The 14,813-nt window shown below is 44.3% G+C and overlaps 1 protein-coding gene across 3 annotated transcripts in view; it reads right to left on the bottom strand.

Annotated features, from left to right (window-relative positions):
- URI1 (URI1 prefoldin like chaperone) overlaps positions 1-3,950 on the bottom strand; it is a 73,432-nt gene extending 69,482 nt beyond the window's left edge. For all 3 annotated transcript variants that reach the window (XM_077978051.1, XM_001085459.5, XM_015123483.3), the window contains exon 1: positions 3,492-3,950. Coding sequence is in view for 1 of the 3 variants with exons in the window: in XM_001085459.5 (XP_001085459.4) it covers positions 3,492-3,632 (141 nt within the window). In the remaining 2 variants the exon portion in view is untranslated. The remainder of the gene's footprint in view (positions 1-3,491) is intronic.
- Positions 3,951-14,813: the final 10,863 nt, after the last annotated feature.

Raw genomic sequence — 14,813 nt, 5'->3', positions numbered from 1 at the left:
GCTTTTCTTGGAAAAAAAATCCTATCCAATTTTACAAACTTTTAGGTAAAATAATAAAATTGTGTACTTTTAAAACAACAGTGTTTTCCTATATAAAATGTGTAAACACTTATATAAACATAACTGGAACCACCCTATACATACTGTCCTAGTTTTCAATGCCTACATAATAGCTCCTGATTCATTTAACCAATCCCCTAATGTCAGACTTTTAAGTTTTCTCATTATTATAAACAAAGCTGCAGGGAACGTTTCTCACATGTTTTTCTGCTAGATCAAAATAGAAACCAACCAAAGTTTTAACTAAAACAAATTGTTTTGGAAATGTTTCACCATTGACTCTATAAGTGAAAGCAATGTTAAAATATTTGATCCTGCCGGGCGCGGGGGCTCAAGCCTGTAATCCCAGCACTTTGGGAGGCCGAGACGGGCGGATCACGAGGTCAGGAGATCGAGACCATCCTGGCTAACACAGTGAAACCCCGTCTCTACTAAAAAATACAAAAAACTAGCCGGGCGAGGTGGTGGGCGCCTGTAGTCCCAGCTACTCCGGAGGCTGAGGCAGGAGAATGGCGTAAACCCGGGAGGCGGAGCTTGCAGTGAGCTGAGATCCGGCCACTGCACTCCAGCCTGGGCGACAGAGTAAGACTCCGTCTCAAAAAAAAAAAAAAATTTGATCCTAACCACTGACTACAGATGTTGTCAGTTTGAGGTCGTGGCTTGTTCGTGCCCCTTGTCTGTCCTCTTCCTCAGTTTGCCAATTTTTTGTCCTTTTTATTCCATGTTCCAGAGAAGATACAATAAAAAAACAGACAGAGGGTAAAACTTGTTATATTCCCTAGCTCAATTTGGAAAAAAAGAAAGAACAATACTAATGAGCAACATTTAAGCCACATTACCTACCAGCCCCTCTCAATCAAGGCTCCCAGAGAAGATTATGCCCTAAGCCTAAGGCACCCACTGTATGTAAAGAACTCATTTCTCTCTCTGCATCTAGAGCCAACTAGGTAGGTACCCTCCCAGGGGAAACTGAAAACAGTCATTCAGATCATTTTCTGCAGAGTTTAACTCTGTCTCACAAAACCCATGTAGGGAAAGGCCAAGAGCTTAAAAGCATGCTTGATTCAACTACTAAGTGCCACATATAAAGCTACTATGACATTTTCCCCTTCTACACTCAGGATGTCACTATGCTTCTACTTTCCTAGAACTCACTGTACTCCCACAACTGGGCTGGCTTTAAAGCCTAAATAAAGTGCTTCACAAAAAATTTTCACTGCCGATTTACTGGATAGTTTTCCTGTACGACACTATAATCACAGTGCAGCTATCTAATCAGTTTATTTTGCGGCCTTGAGGGTCTCCTGTCCACTGAAGCAGATGCTTCTATTAAATAAAGATAGATTAAATACTGACACGCTTTTTCCTGAACTGGGGATAATTTTACATACCCATGATAGATATACACGTGGTTATTTTGTGTGCCAAATTAACACTAACACAACAAAGAAAAATAATTTGGTAGCACAGACAGTGTCTACAGAAAACATTCAGTTTGCCACAAGACTGTAACTGAAAAAGCAGTTACTCTCTCTTTCAATGTAACTCAACACGATACCAGAAAGCTGTTCAGAGCACCCCAAAAAGTATCCTTTGCATTTCAGTCACACTAACATCAGAATAAAACTGAGGATCTCTTTTTAATACGCCAAATTGTAGAAAATATATCAGGTCAGCATTATGCACATATTATACACTGAGGTGAAATTACCCCACTGCAGCAGAGGAAAGGCAATAGAAACACCATCCTCTAAGGGTCTGTGTCACATTCTCTGAAAGAATAAAAAATGCCAAGTTTTGGCAAAAGGAGTAAGATTTCATGAGGGGCTGTTTTTTCTTTCTTTTCTCTTTAAAAAAAAAAAAATACATTAATGTCTTATAATTTAAAAAGGCCAAACTAGTTAAGTTAAATATATATATATGTGTGTGTGTGTGTGTGTGTGTGTGTGTGTATATATATATATTTTTTCTTCTTAGGACAGGGTCTCACTCTGTCGCCCAGGGTGAAGTGCAGTGCCATGACCATGGCCCACTCAAAACTCCTGGGCTCAAGTGATTCTCCCACCTCAGTCTCCCAAGTACGTGGTACTACAGGCGTGCACCACCATGGCCTGGCTAATTTTTTGTATTTTTTTGTATAGACGGGGTCTCCCTATGTTGCCGAGGCTGGTCTCGAACTCCTTGGCTTCAAGCAATTTCACGACCTTGACATCCCAAGCAGCTGCGATTATAGGTTTGAGTCACCACGCTAGCCACTGGATTTTTAAACCTTCATCTTGAAAATAGGCTTCCAAACCTAACAGTTGCGTTATTAGAGAAAAATGGCTGAGAAACGGAAATCCAACCCATAAAATAAACCAATCAGAACAAAGAATGATTCCCGCAGTTGATCCCAACAGGTAGTTTCCAAGCAAACGAGTGTTTTTTAAGTTCTATTAAAACCCCCATCTAGTTGAACTGAGTACATTTTTGTATCTATATAAATAGCCGTTCTTATACAGGAATGTTCAATTAAACAGTTAAGAACTTTTAAACTGCTTATAGTGTTGAAGCAACTTCCTAACCCTTTATAATCCATGATGCTCTTCCATAAATGACATAAAATATTTTAAGCAAATTAAATACTGCTTTTCAAAGTAATAATTTCAAGACACTTGAGGGGACAGAATCAATCTGAAAGATCCACAGAAAAATCAGATTTAACAATAAAACTATTTCTTAAATTGGGAATACTTTTTTATATAAAGTCCCACTAGGAAACACAAAACTTTGTACCCTCTTCACCAGTAGTTTAAAACTCATTTATTATACGATGAAATTAAAATTTATAAAAATGAGCCGGGTTCGGTGACTCACGCCTATAATCCCAACACTTTGGGAAGCCAGGTGGGGAGGCGAGGGGGAGGATTGCTTGAGGCCAGAAGTTCGAGATTAGCCTGGGCAACATAGTGAGACTCTGTCTCTTTTTTTTTGTTTAAATGGCATTATAGTGTTACAAATATTAAATAACCAAATATTGCACAGGAAGCATTATCATGACAAACGCAGTAAAACTTTTCCGTGCAATCAAATAAAGAGCAACAAACAGTATACATTTCAAGCAATGTTTAGGATATTACAAGCTACAAATACTAAGGCTAACGCTTCCGTTGACAGCGTGCTGCCCCCGCCCCCAAATTCCCACGCGCTGCCGCACGCCTTCAGCTCAGAAGCCCCCTTCCCTGGGCAGGCGAACAGGCTGCACACCCCCCACTCCGCTGCGAGGTCAAAGGACTGCAGACAAAGACAACAGAAGCACGTGACAAAAGTTTTCCCCCGTTCCCTCCGCGGGCCCGGGCAGCTGGGCCTAGGCCACGCGGGGCAGCGGCCCGGAGCACAGGCAGGGACGGCCCGCCGGGCGAAGGCGGAAGCGGCGCGGGGCTGCCAGTTACCTTTTCCTGCTCCTCGCGCAGCCGCGCCACGTCCGGGGCGCGCAGCGGAACCGGGACCGGGGCCGGGGCCGGGGCCGAGGCCGGGGCCGAGGCCGAAGGGGACGAGGGGTCTGGGGGCGTCTCCACGGTGGGCGCCTCCATGACCGGCCAGCGGGCCTCAGTGCGGCGAGTGAGTCCTGAACAAGCGCCTGCGCAGGCGGCGCGGTCGGCGGCTACCCAGCGCCCGCGCGCCCGCCTTCAGGCACCGCGCGCCCCGCGCCCAGGAGGCCGCGCCCGCCGCCGCCGCCGCTGCTCGCTTCCGCGCCACCCGCGGCCGCATCTCACACGCGCATGCCCCCGCTGCCGCCGCCCCGCAGCGGGCTCCCAGTAGCAGGCCGGCCGCCAGGTACCGAGACGCCTCTCCGGTGCGGGCCCAGCTAGGCGTCCCGTGGCGGCCGCGCCTCCTCCGCGCCTCCTCACAGGCCCCGCCCCGCGCGGCACGCCGGAAGCAAGCGCGCTGGCCCCGCCCCAAGCAAGCGCGCCGGCCCCCGCCCCCCGACACGCCCAGCCTGCGCAGGCCCCGCCCCCAGGGGAGGGACAGGTGCGGACCGCGTGGCTGGGGCTGGAGGTGGTTGCCGCTGGGCTGCGTTTGTATCCCTCTGCAAGCTTACATTTTATACCGATATTTCTTTCTTTTTTTTTGAGGTTAAGTATATGAAAGCACTAAATATAGGCTTTGGAACCTTAAAAATAAAAAAGCTTACGTTCTAGAGAAGCACCACGCCCAGGAAGCGCTGGGCCACAACAGCCACGTGTCGCCTTGAGTGCCCCATCTCCCTCCCTGTTGTTTCGCGCTGCATCTGTATCTAGGAGTTAATTCATGTACTAGAGCTGTTTCATAAGCACATTTAATTTTAGCAAATTCAACTCTTTTCTGTGTCTTTTTAGGGAGTTGAAATATACAATTATATTTTGCATGTTCATTAATTACTGTACACATTATATTTTCTCATATAAATTAAGCTACTATACTAATTTTAATATGCTGCTATGAATGGACTAAGAAATTTTCCAAGGATAACTTTGCCCCCGCTTTTCTTTTTTTTTTTTTTTTTTTTTTAAGAGACCGAGTCATGGTCCGTCGCCCAGGCTGAAGTGCAGTAGTGCCGTCATTTCTCACTGCAGCCTCAAACTCCTAGACTCAAGCGATCTTCCCATCTCAGCCTCAGGAGTAGCTGGGACCACCGGCCGGCACCAACACATCCTGTTAATTTTTCTATTTTTCGTAGAGGCAGGGTCTCGCTATGTTGCCCAGGCTGGTCTTCACATTAAGCGAGCCTCCTGTCTTGGCTTCCCTGAAGTGCTCGGATTAAAGGTGTGAGCCACCACCCCTGGCCGGTTCGATTATTTTAGGACTCCTGTGCCCACTTGCTCCTACAGCCCTTTGCACAGCCTCCTATTAACCTAACTGCATGGAAGTGGCCTTGCCCTATGCTGCAGTCGCTAGCAGCAAAGATGGGTCCTGTTCGTTCCACATTATACAGACAGGTCTAGGCAGAGAGATGCCTGCAGAGTCACAGCCTAGTGTGCCTGCTTGCTCTGCTTCTCTTCCCTCACTCCTGCCCAGCTCCGAAGTCCAGATCCACCCATTTTTTTCCTTTTTATGGCTTCAAAGGAAGAAAGCAAGGACAACTTGGGAAAAGATAAATGTTCATTCCTGCACATTTTTCCTCACTGCACATCCAACCATCATCACCTCTGGAACAGCCAGAACTAGACCATTCTTACCACCTCCTCTACCACCACCATCCTCTCTCCATCCCTGGCCACCTCAGCAACTATTGATCGGGTCTTGCTGCCCCCACTCTTATCCTTTGTAATGGAGATTGGCAGCTGCACACCCCTCTTCCCCTTGTTTGGGGGCTTAACCCCAGACCACATAGTCCTGTGCCTGTAGGAAGCTGACCCACACCCTAGCTCCAGGCAAAGGGGGTGATGCATCTCCCTTGTAAGTAGTTGGTTCAAATGGGTGTGTGATGTCGTGCAAATAGAGATTTCCCCGAGGCTTCTGAGAAGGTTTTTTTTGTTGTTGTTGTTTTTGTTTTTTTTTTTGTTCTGTTGCCCAGGCTGAAGTGCAATGGTGCCATCTTGGCTCACTGCAACGTCTGCCTCCTGGGTTCAAGCGATTCTCCTGCCTCAGCCTCCCGAGTAGCTGGGACTACAGGCGCGCGCCAACACGCCTGGCTAATTTTTGTATTTTTAGTAGAAACAGGGTTTCACCATGTTGGCGAAGCTGGTCTCAAACTCCTAGCCTCAAGTGATCCACCCACCTCGGCCTCCACAAAGTGCTGGGATTACAGGCATGAGCCAGCATGCCCTGCCTGAGAAGGTTCTCCTTCATTCTTCGAAAGTGCTCCCATAAGGAACCAGTCTATCCCCTTGGCCAGGAAGTGCAAATCAGGTAGCCCTGTGGGTATCAGACAGCCCCCGCCCCCCCAGACCACCTAGACACTCCAGTACTCAGAATGAAGTGCAATCTGCGGTCAGCAGAGCTAAGAACAGAACCCCAGTCCTTGACAACGTCACACAACTTGATCCAGGGCTGAATCAACCAACTCTGAAGTCTGAACTTCTGAACTTCCCGTTTAAAAGGCCAGTAAATTTTCTGAATGACCAGGACAATTTTCTATCACGAGCAGCCAAAGACATCTGATGCGCACACCCCTAAACTATTCTCCAATCAGCAGCCTGGGTGAGCTTTTCAAAGGGGATCAGGTCATGTCAGTCTCCCTTCTTGGGCCCTCCATGGCTTCCCACAGCAAACAGAATCAAATCCAGACATCCTGCTAGAATTCGGCATCGTCGGACCCACCTTCCCCACCTCCAACCAAGCCCCCTACCACTCAGGCCAACCACAAAAATTTCTCTCTTCTTCAGACACTCCAGACTAGTTCCTGCCTCAGGGCCTTTGCACCTGCTGATCTCTCTATGCCTGCAATACTTCTCCCAGATCTTTCCATGGTTGCCCCCTTACTCAGGCCTCAGTTCAAATAATAACAGGGCTTTCTTGAACTCCTGTCCACAAAAGCCCCTCCCCTCTCATCTAGGCACCCGCCCTCACCTCACTTTTTAAATTTACTTTGTAGCACTTATCACACTTTCAAATCATCAGCTTTGGCTGGGCACAGTGGATCATGCCTGTAATCCCAGCAGTTTGGGAGGTGGAGGCAGGCAGATCATTTGAGGCCAGGAGTTTGAGACCAGCCTGGCCAACATAGTGAAACCCCATCTCCACTAAAAATACAAAAATTAGCCGGCGTGGTGGCACACACCCGTAATCCCAGATACTCAGGAGGCTGAGGCAGGAGAATCACTTACACCTGGAAGGCAGAGGTTATAGTGAGCAGAGATCATGCCACTGAACTCCTGCATGGGCAACAGAATGAGACTCCGTTTCAAAAAAAAAAATTGGCCGGGTGCACTGGCTCACGCCTGCAATCCCAGCACTTTGGGAGGCTGAGGCGGGCAAATCACCTCGGGTCGGGAGTTCGAAACCAGCCTGACCAACATGGAGAAACCCTATCTCTACTAAAAATACAAAATTAGCCAGGTGTGGTGGTGCATGCCTGTAATCCCAGCTACTGGGGAGGCTGAGGCAGGAAAATCACTTGAACCCTGGAGGTAGAGGTTGCGGTGAGCCAAGATCATGCCATTGCACTCCAGCCTGGGTAACAACAGCGAAACTCCATCTCAGAAAAAAAAAAAAAAAAAAAAAGTAGGTCAGGCACAGTGGCTCATGTCTGTAATCCCAGCACTTTGGGAGGCCGAGGTGGGTGGATCACGAGGTCAGGAGATTGAGATCATCCTGGCTAACATGGTGAAACCGCATCTCTACTAAAAACACAAAAAATTAGCCAAGCGTGGTGGTGGGCACCTGTAATCTCAGCTACTTGGGAAGCTGAGGCAGGAGAATGGCATGAACCCGGGAGGTGGAGCTCGCAGTGAGCCGAGATAGTGCCACTGCACTCCAGCCTGGGTGACAGAGCGAGACTCCGTCCCCCCCCAAAAAAAAAAAAGTAAATATTATTTTATTACCTTATTATTTTATTACTTATTATTGGTTAATCCCTTCTTCATGTGCCAGGTCCCCCCACTGCGAATGGGAGACAAGAGTTGACCAAGGCAAGCACCAGTCCTATTCATAGATGTTGGAGTCAATGGAGTGCCACTGACATGGTTTGGATATTGTTCCCTCAAAATCTCATGTTGAAATGTGATCCCCAATGTTGGAAGTGGGGCCTAGTGGGAGGTGTTTGGGTCTTGGGGGCGGATCCCTCACAAATGGCTTGCTACTCTTCCTGCAGTAATGAGTTCACATGAAAGCTGGTTGTTTAAAAGAGCCTGGCACCTCCTCCTTCCTCTCTTGCTCCCTTGCTCTTATTTCCACTTGCCATGTGATGTGCAGCTCCCCATTTGCCTTCCACCATGATTGGAAGCTTCCTGAGGCCTCACCAGAAACCAAGCAGACGTTGGTGCCACATCCTTGTATGGCCTACAGAACTGTGAGCCAAATAAACCTCCTTTCTTTACAAATTACCCAGCCTTGACTGGGAGCAGTAATTCACATCTGTAATCCCAGAACTTTGGGAGCCCAAAGCAGGTGGATCTCCTGAGGTCAGGATTTTGAGATGAGCCTGGCCAATATGGTGAAACCCCATCTCTACTAAAGATACAAAAAATTAGCCGGGCAAACCTCATGAGACATGAATAAACAGCCAGGAGAGTTCTTGGTGAAAAAAGAGGCTGCTGGTTGTTGGTAAGAGAACAACAGGATGGATGCAAAAACAGCTGCCATGCCCCATTTCTCAGCCCTCATCCCACCATGGGGCTGTAGGAATAGCTTTCCTGGAATGGTTGGCTGGTTGCAAGGTAGGCAAGATGATCCTTGTCCTCCAAAAATTGGGGAATTTTTGAGTCCTGAGGGATTAGCATGGACTCCTGTATTGGTTTCAGCCCTCTTCTGCTTCCTGTGGCAGCATCCATCAGGAGATTTGAAAGGAAAGAACACCTTTTTGGAGCCAGAAATTTACAGATATCATTTCCAAGTCACTGGTTGCCTATAAAGATTATGAAACAAAAACTTCAGTAACCCCATCCAATAAGGACTACACACTTTGCAAACATAGTTTGGAAAAGTCTCTAAACAAACAGATGGCTGCAACCCTCAACAAGCAAAAATCAACAATCCCTGAAGAGGAGGAGAATCTGATTTTCAGTTACCACAATAATGCCAAGTGCTCAACAAAATATTACAAAGCATACAAAGAAAAAGGAAAGTATAGCCCATTCATGGGGGGAGAAAAATAATTGGATAGGAACCATCCCCACGGAAGCCCTTACATTGGAAACGTTAGTCAAAGACATTAAGTCAACTGTCTTATGCCCAATGAGCTAAAGGAAACCAAAATAATGTATGAACAAATAGGGAAGGCCAACAAAGAGATAGTTTAATCTTACAAAAAGGAACAAAATAGAAATCCTGGAGCCAAAAAGTACAATAGCTGGAATTTAGAAATTCACTAGAGAGGTCAAAAAGCTGATCTGAAGAGTCAGGAAGAAGAAAGAATCAGCAAACTTGAAGATAAGGCAATTGAAATTGTCCAGTTGTAAAGAGAGAGAGAAAAAAAAAAAAAAAAAAGGAAAAATAGGCTGGCCATGGTGGCTCATACCTGTAATCCCAGCATTTTGGGAGGCTGAGGTGGGTGGATCACTTGGATTCAGGAGTTTGAGACCAGCCTGGCCAACATAGTGAAACCCCATCTCTACTAAAAATACAAAAATTAGCCGAGCATTGTGACGCGCCCTGTAATCCTAGCTACTGGGGAGGCTGAAGGCCAAGAATCACTTGAATCAAGAAAGAGGAGGTTGCAGTGAGCTGAGATCATTCCACTGCACTCCAGCCTGGGTAATAGAGTGAGACTCCATCTCAAAAAAAAAAAGAGAAGGAAAAATAAGCAGAGCCTGATAGATCCATGTGATGCCATCAAGCATATATCAACATATGCATAGTAGAAGTTCCTGAAGGAGAAGAGGAACAGAAAGGGACAGAAAAGAAATTTGAAGAAATAATGGCTGAAAACTTCCCAAATTTGATGAAAGATATGAACATACACATCCAAGAAGCTTAACAAATTCCAAGCAGGAGAAACTCAGAGATTCATATTGAGACTCATAGCCAGATTGTCAAAAATCAGAGACAGAAAGAGAATCTGGAAAGCAGCAAGAGAGGAACAACTTGTAAGGTACAAAGAGTCCTTGGTAACATTAATAGCTAAGTTTTCATCAGAAACCATAGAGGAGCTGGGTGCAGTGGCTCATGCCTGTAATTCCAGCACTTTGGGAGGACGAGGCGGGCAGATAACCTGAGGTCAGGAGTTCAAGACCAGCCTGACCAACATGGTGAAACCCTGTTCTACTAAAAATACAAAAATTAGCCAGGCATGTTGGTGGGCACCTGTAATCCCATCTATTCAGGAGGCTGAAGCAGGAGAATCGCTTGAACCCGGGAGATGGAGGTTGCAGTGAGCTGAGATCACGCCATTGCACTCCAGTCTGGGCACAAGAGCAAAACTCCGTCTCAAACAAAAAAAAAAGAAAAAAAAAGAAAGAAAAAGAAAAGAAGAGAAACCATAGAGGCCCAGAGACAGTGGAATAACACAGTTAAAGTCCTGAAAAGAAAAAAAAAAAAAGACTGTCAACCAAGAATTTCCTACCAGACAAACTATCCTTCAGTAATGAAGAAGAAATTAAGACATTTTCAGATAAATAAATGCAGAGAAAACTCATTGCTGGTAGCCCTGCTCTACGAGAGCTGCTAAAGTGAATCCATCAGACTGAAATGAAAGGACACTTGATAGTAATTCAAAGCCATAATGAGAAAAAAAGAACACTGATAAAAATAGTAACTGCATACATTGGTAAATATAAAAGCCAGTACTATTGTAGGTTTGGTTTGTAATTCTTCGTTTTTCACCTATCATTTAAAGGGCAAATGCATGAAACAATAATTATAAATCTACGTTAATGGGCACAGAATGTATAAAGATATGATCTGAGACAACAATATAAAGAGGGAGGGACAGAGATGTATATGAGCAAAGTATTTGTATCCTATTAAAACTAAGTTGGTATTATTCAAATTAGGGTGTTATAAATTTAAGATGCTAATTGTGATCCCCAAGGTAACCACTAAGAAAATAACTGAAAAATATACAGACAGGGAAAGAAAAAGGGAATCAAAATGGTACACTAAAATATATTAAATACCGAAAAAATGTAATAGTGGAGGAATTGAGGAACAAAATACAAAAAATATACAGAAAAGCAAATAGTTATTAAATAAATGGCAGAATTAAATCCTTTATTTTAATTGCTTTAAATGTAAATGAACTAAACTGTCTAATTAAAGGGCAGAGATTGACGGAATGGATTTCTAAAAATTATTAATTTATATGCTGTCTACAAGAGACTTACTTTAGATCAAAAGATTTGAAAGGATGGAAAGCAAGAAAATAATATGGTCACATTGGCTCATGCCTGTAATCCCAGCACTTATGCTAGCAATCCCTTGGGAGGCCAAGGCAGGTGGATCACTTGAGCCCGGGATTCAAGACTATCCTGAGCAACATAGTGAGACCTGGTCTCCAAAAAAAAAAATAAGCCAGGTGTGGTGGCACAGCTACTTGGGAGACTGAGGCAGGAGGATTGTTTGAGCCCAAGAGGTCGAAGCTGCGGTGAGCCATGAGCTCACCACTGCACTACAGCCTGGGCTACAGAGCAAGACCTCATGTCATAACAGAGAAGAAGAGATGTGAACAGTAGCATGTATGTACACATAAGAAAAACCATGTGGGATTATAGTGAGAAAGCAGCATCTGCAAGCCAAGGGGTGAGGCCTGAGAAAATATCAACCCTGCTGACACCTTGATCTTGGACTTTCAGCTTCCAGAATTGTGAGGAAATAAATTTCTATTGTTTAAGCTACTCACTTCATGGTAAAGTGTTGTCATGGCCCTAGCAAACTAACATAGCAATAACTTAACTATCTGGGTTGGGTAACTAGAAAAAGAAGAGTAAACTAAAACCAAAGCTAGCACAAAGAAGGAATAAGGCTGGGTACGGTGGCTGATGCCTGTAATCCCAGCACTTTGTGAGGCCAAGGCAGGTGGATCACCTAAGGTCAGGAGTTCAAGACCAGCCTGGCCAACATGGTGAAACCCCATCTCTTCTAATAATACAAAAATTAGCCTAGCATGGTGGCAGGCACTTGTAATCCCAGCTACTTGGGAGACAGACGCAGGAGAATCGCTGGAACCTGGGAGGCAGGAGGTTGCAGTGAGCCAAGATGGCACCACTGCACTCCAGCCTGGGTGACAGAGCAAGACTCCATCTCAAAAAAAAAAAAAAAGGAAAGAAAAAAGAAAGAAGGAATAACAAAGATTAGAGTGCAGAAATACAAAACAGAAAATAGAAAAATGATAGAGGAAATCAATGAAAATAAAAGTTTTTTTTTTTTTTAAGAGACTGAGTCTCAGTCTGTTGCCCAGGCTGGAGTGCGGTGGCACAGTCTCAGCTCACTGCAACCTCTGCCTCCCAGATTCTAGCAATTCTCCTGCCTCAGCCTCCTGAGTAGCTGAGATTACAGGTGCAAGCCACCACGTCCGGCTAATTTTTTTGTATTTTAGTAGAGACGGCGTTTCATCATGCTGCCCAGGCTGGTCTTGAACTCCTGAGCTCAGGCAATCCACCCACCTCAGCCTCCAAAAATGCTAGGATTACAGGAGTGAGCCACTGCACCTGGTCAAAAGTTGATGTTTTTAAAGATCAACAAAATTGACTGAGAAAAAAAGAGAAAAGAGTCAAATTATTTAAATCAAAAATGAAAGTGAGACAGTACTGTTTTGCAGAAATAAATTGGATAATACTATAAACAATTGTACTCCAAAAAATTGGAAAACCTTAGATGAAATGTACAAATTTTTAGAAAAACACAAACTACCAAAACTGACTCAAGAAGAAATAGAAAATCTGACTGGATCTATAACAAGTAAGGATATTGAATCAGTAATCAAAAACTTGCCAACAAAAAAAGCCCAGGAACAGATTATTTCAAGATGAATTCTACTAAACATTTAAAGAAGTAACACAAATCCTTCTCAAATTCTTCTGAAAAATTGAAAAGGAAAGAACACATTCTCTCAGGCCAGCAAGACAAAGACACTGAGAGAAAAGAAAACTGCAGACCACTGTTCCTTATGAACATAGACACAAAAATTCTCAACAAAATACTAACAAATTTGGCAGTATATTTGTAAGATTTTATACCATGAACAAGTGGAATTTATTCCAGAGACACAATGGTGATTCACCATATAAAAATAAATTGATGTAGGCCGGGCATGGTGGCTCACACCTGCAATCCCAGCACTTTGGGAGGCTGAGGCGGGAGGATCACCTGAGGTCAGAAGTTCGAGACCAGCCTGGCCAACATGGTGAAATTCTGTCTCTACTAAAAATACAAAAACTTAGCTGGGTGTGGTGGTGGGCACCTGTAATCCCAGCTACTCAGGAGGCTGAGGCAGGAGAATTGCTTGAACCCGGGAGGCAGAGGTTGCAGTGAACTGAGATCATGCCACTGCACTCCAGCCTGGGCAACAAGAGGGAAACTCAGTCTCAAAAAAAAAAAAATAGAATGAAGGGGGAAAGCCACATAATAATCTCAAATGGGCCTGGCACGGTGGCTCATGCCTGTAATCCCAACACTTTGAGAGGCCGAGGCAGGTGAATCACCTGAGGTCAGGAATTCAAGACTAGCCTGGCCATTATGGTGAAACCCCATCTCTAATAAAAATACAAAAATTAGCTGGGTACGGTGGCAGACACCTGTAATCCCGGTTACTTGGGAGGCTGAGGCAGGACAATCGCTTGAGCCTGGGAGGCAGAGGTTGCAGTGAGCTGAGATCGTGCCACTGCACTCCAGCCTGGGTGACAGACCAAGACTGTGTCTCAATCATCATCATCATCATCATCATCATCATCATCATCATCATCATGTCAAATGATGCTGAAAAAGCATTTGACAATATCCAACATCAAGATAAAACACTTAGTAAAGTAGTAATAGAAACGAACATCTTCAACATTATAAGGACCATATAAGAAAAGCCCATAACTAACGTAATCATGAAAGACTGAAGATTTTTGTTCTCTAAACTGGGAACAAGACAAGGATGCACACTTTTACCGCTACTATTTAGCATAGTACTAGGAGTTCTAGTCACAGCAATTAGGCAAGCTAAAGAAATAAAAGGCAGTCAAGTTAGAAGACAAGAAGTAATATTATCTCTCTTGGTAGATGATATAATCTTATATGTAGAAAATCCTAATGAATACTACCCAACACACACACACACACAACTGTTAGAGCTAATGAATTCAGCAAAGCTGCAGGATACAAAATCAACACATGAGAATCAGTTTCTATATAATAGGATATATATTTCTATATAGTAGGAAACAGCAATCTGAAAAGAAAATTGAGAAAACAATTCCATGTACAGTAGCATCAAGAATAAAATATTTAGTAAAAAATTTAACCAAGGACAAGCCAGATTTGTACATTGAAAACTACAAAACACTGCCAAAAGAAATTAAACAGAAATATGTGGAAGAACATCTTGCGTTCATGGATTGGAAGACAATATTGTTAAGATGACGATTGTTATGGGCTGAATGTTTGTGTTCTTCCAGAACGCATATGTCAATGCCCTAAGAGCCAATGTGACTGTTTCTGAAGATAGGGCCCTTATGGAAGTAATTAATGTCAAATGAAGGTGGGGCCTTGGTTCAATAGGATTAGTGTCCGTATCCTGGCAGAGATACCCGAGAGCTTTCTTTCCCTCTGCATGCAAGGAAAGCCCATCCAAGGATATAGTAAGAAGGTGGTCATGGACAAGCCAGGAAGAGAAACTTCATGAGAAACTGGCTTTTCCAACACCTACATCATGGACCCTTAGTTTCCAGAGCTGTGAGGAATATCAATTTCTATTGTTTAAGCCACCCTGTCATGGTATTTTGTTATAGCAGTTCAAGCAGACTAATACAACGATGTTCCCCAAAGCCATCTACAGATTCAGTGCAATTCCTATCCAATCCCAATGGAATTTTTTTTTTTTTTTTTGCGGAAGTAGCGAAACTGATCCTAAAATTTGTATGGAATTTCAAGAGACCCAAATAACCAAAATAACCGAAAAACAAGAACAAAGTTGAAGGTCTCATACTTCC

This window comes from Macaca mulatta, chromosome 19 (assembly GCF_049350105.2).
Source record: "Macaca mulatta isolate MMU2019108-1 chromosome 19, T2T-MMU8v2.0, whole genome shotgun sequence".
Lineage (NCBI taxonomy): Eukaryota > Metazoa > Chordata > Mammalia > Primates > Cercopithecidae > Macaca > Macaca mulatta.
This window is presented reverse-complemented; position numbering and strand designations above follow the sequence as displayed.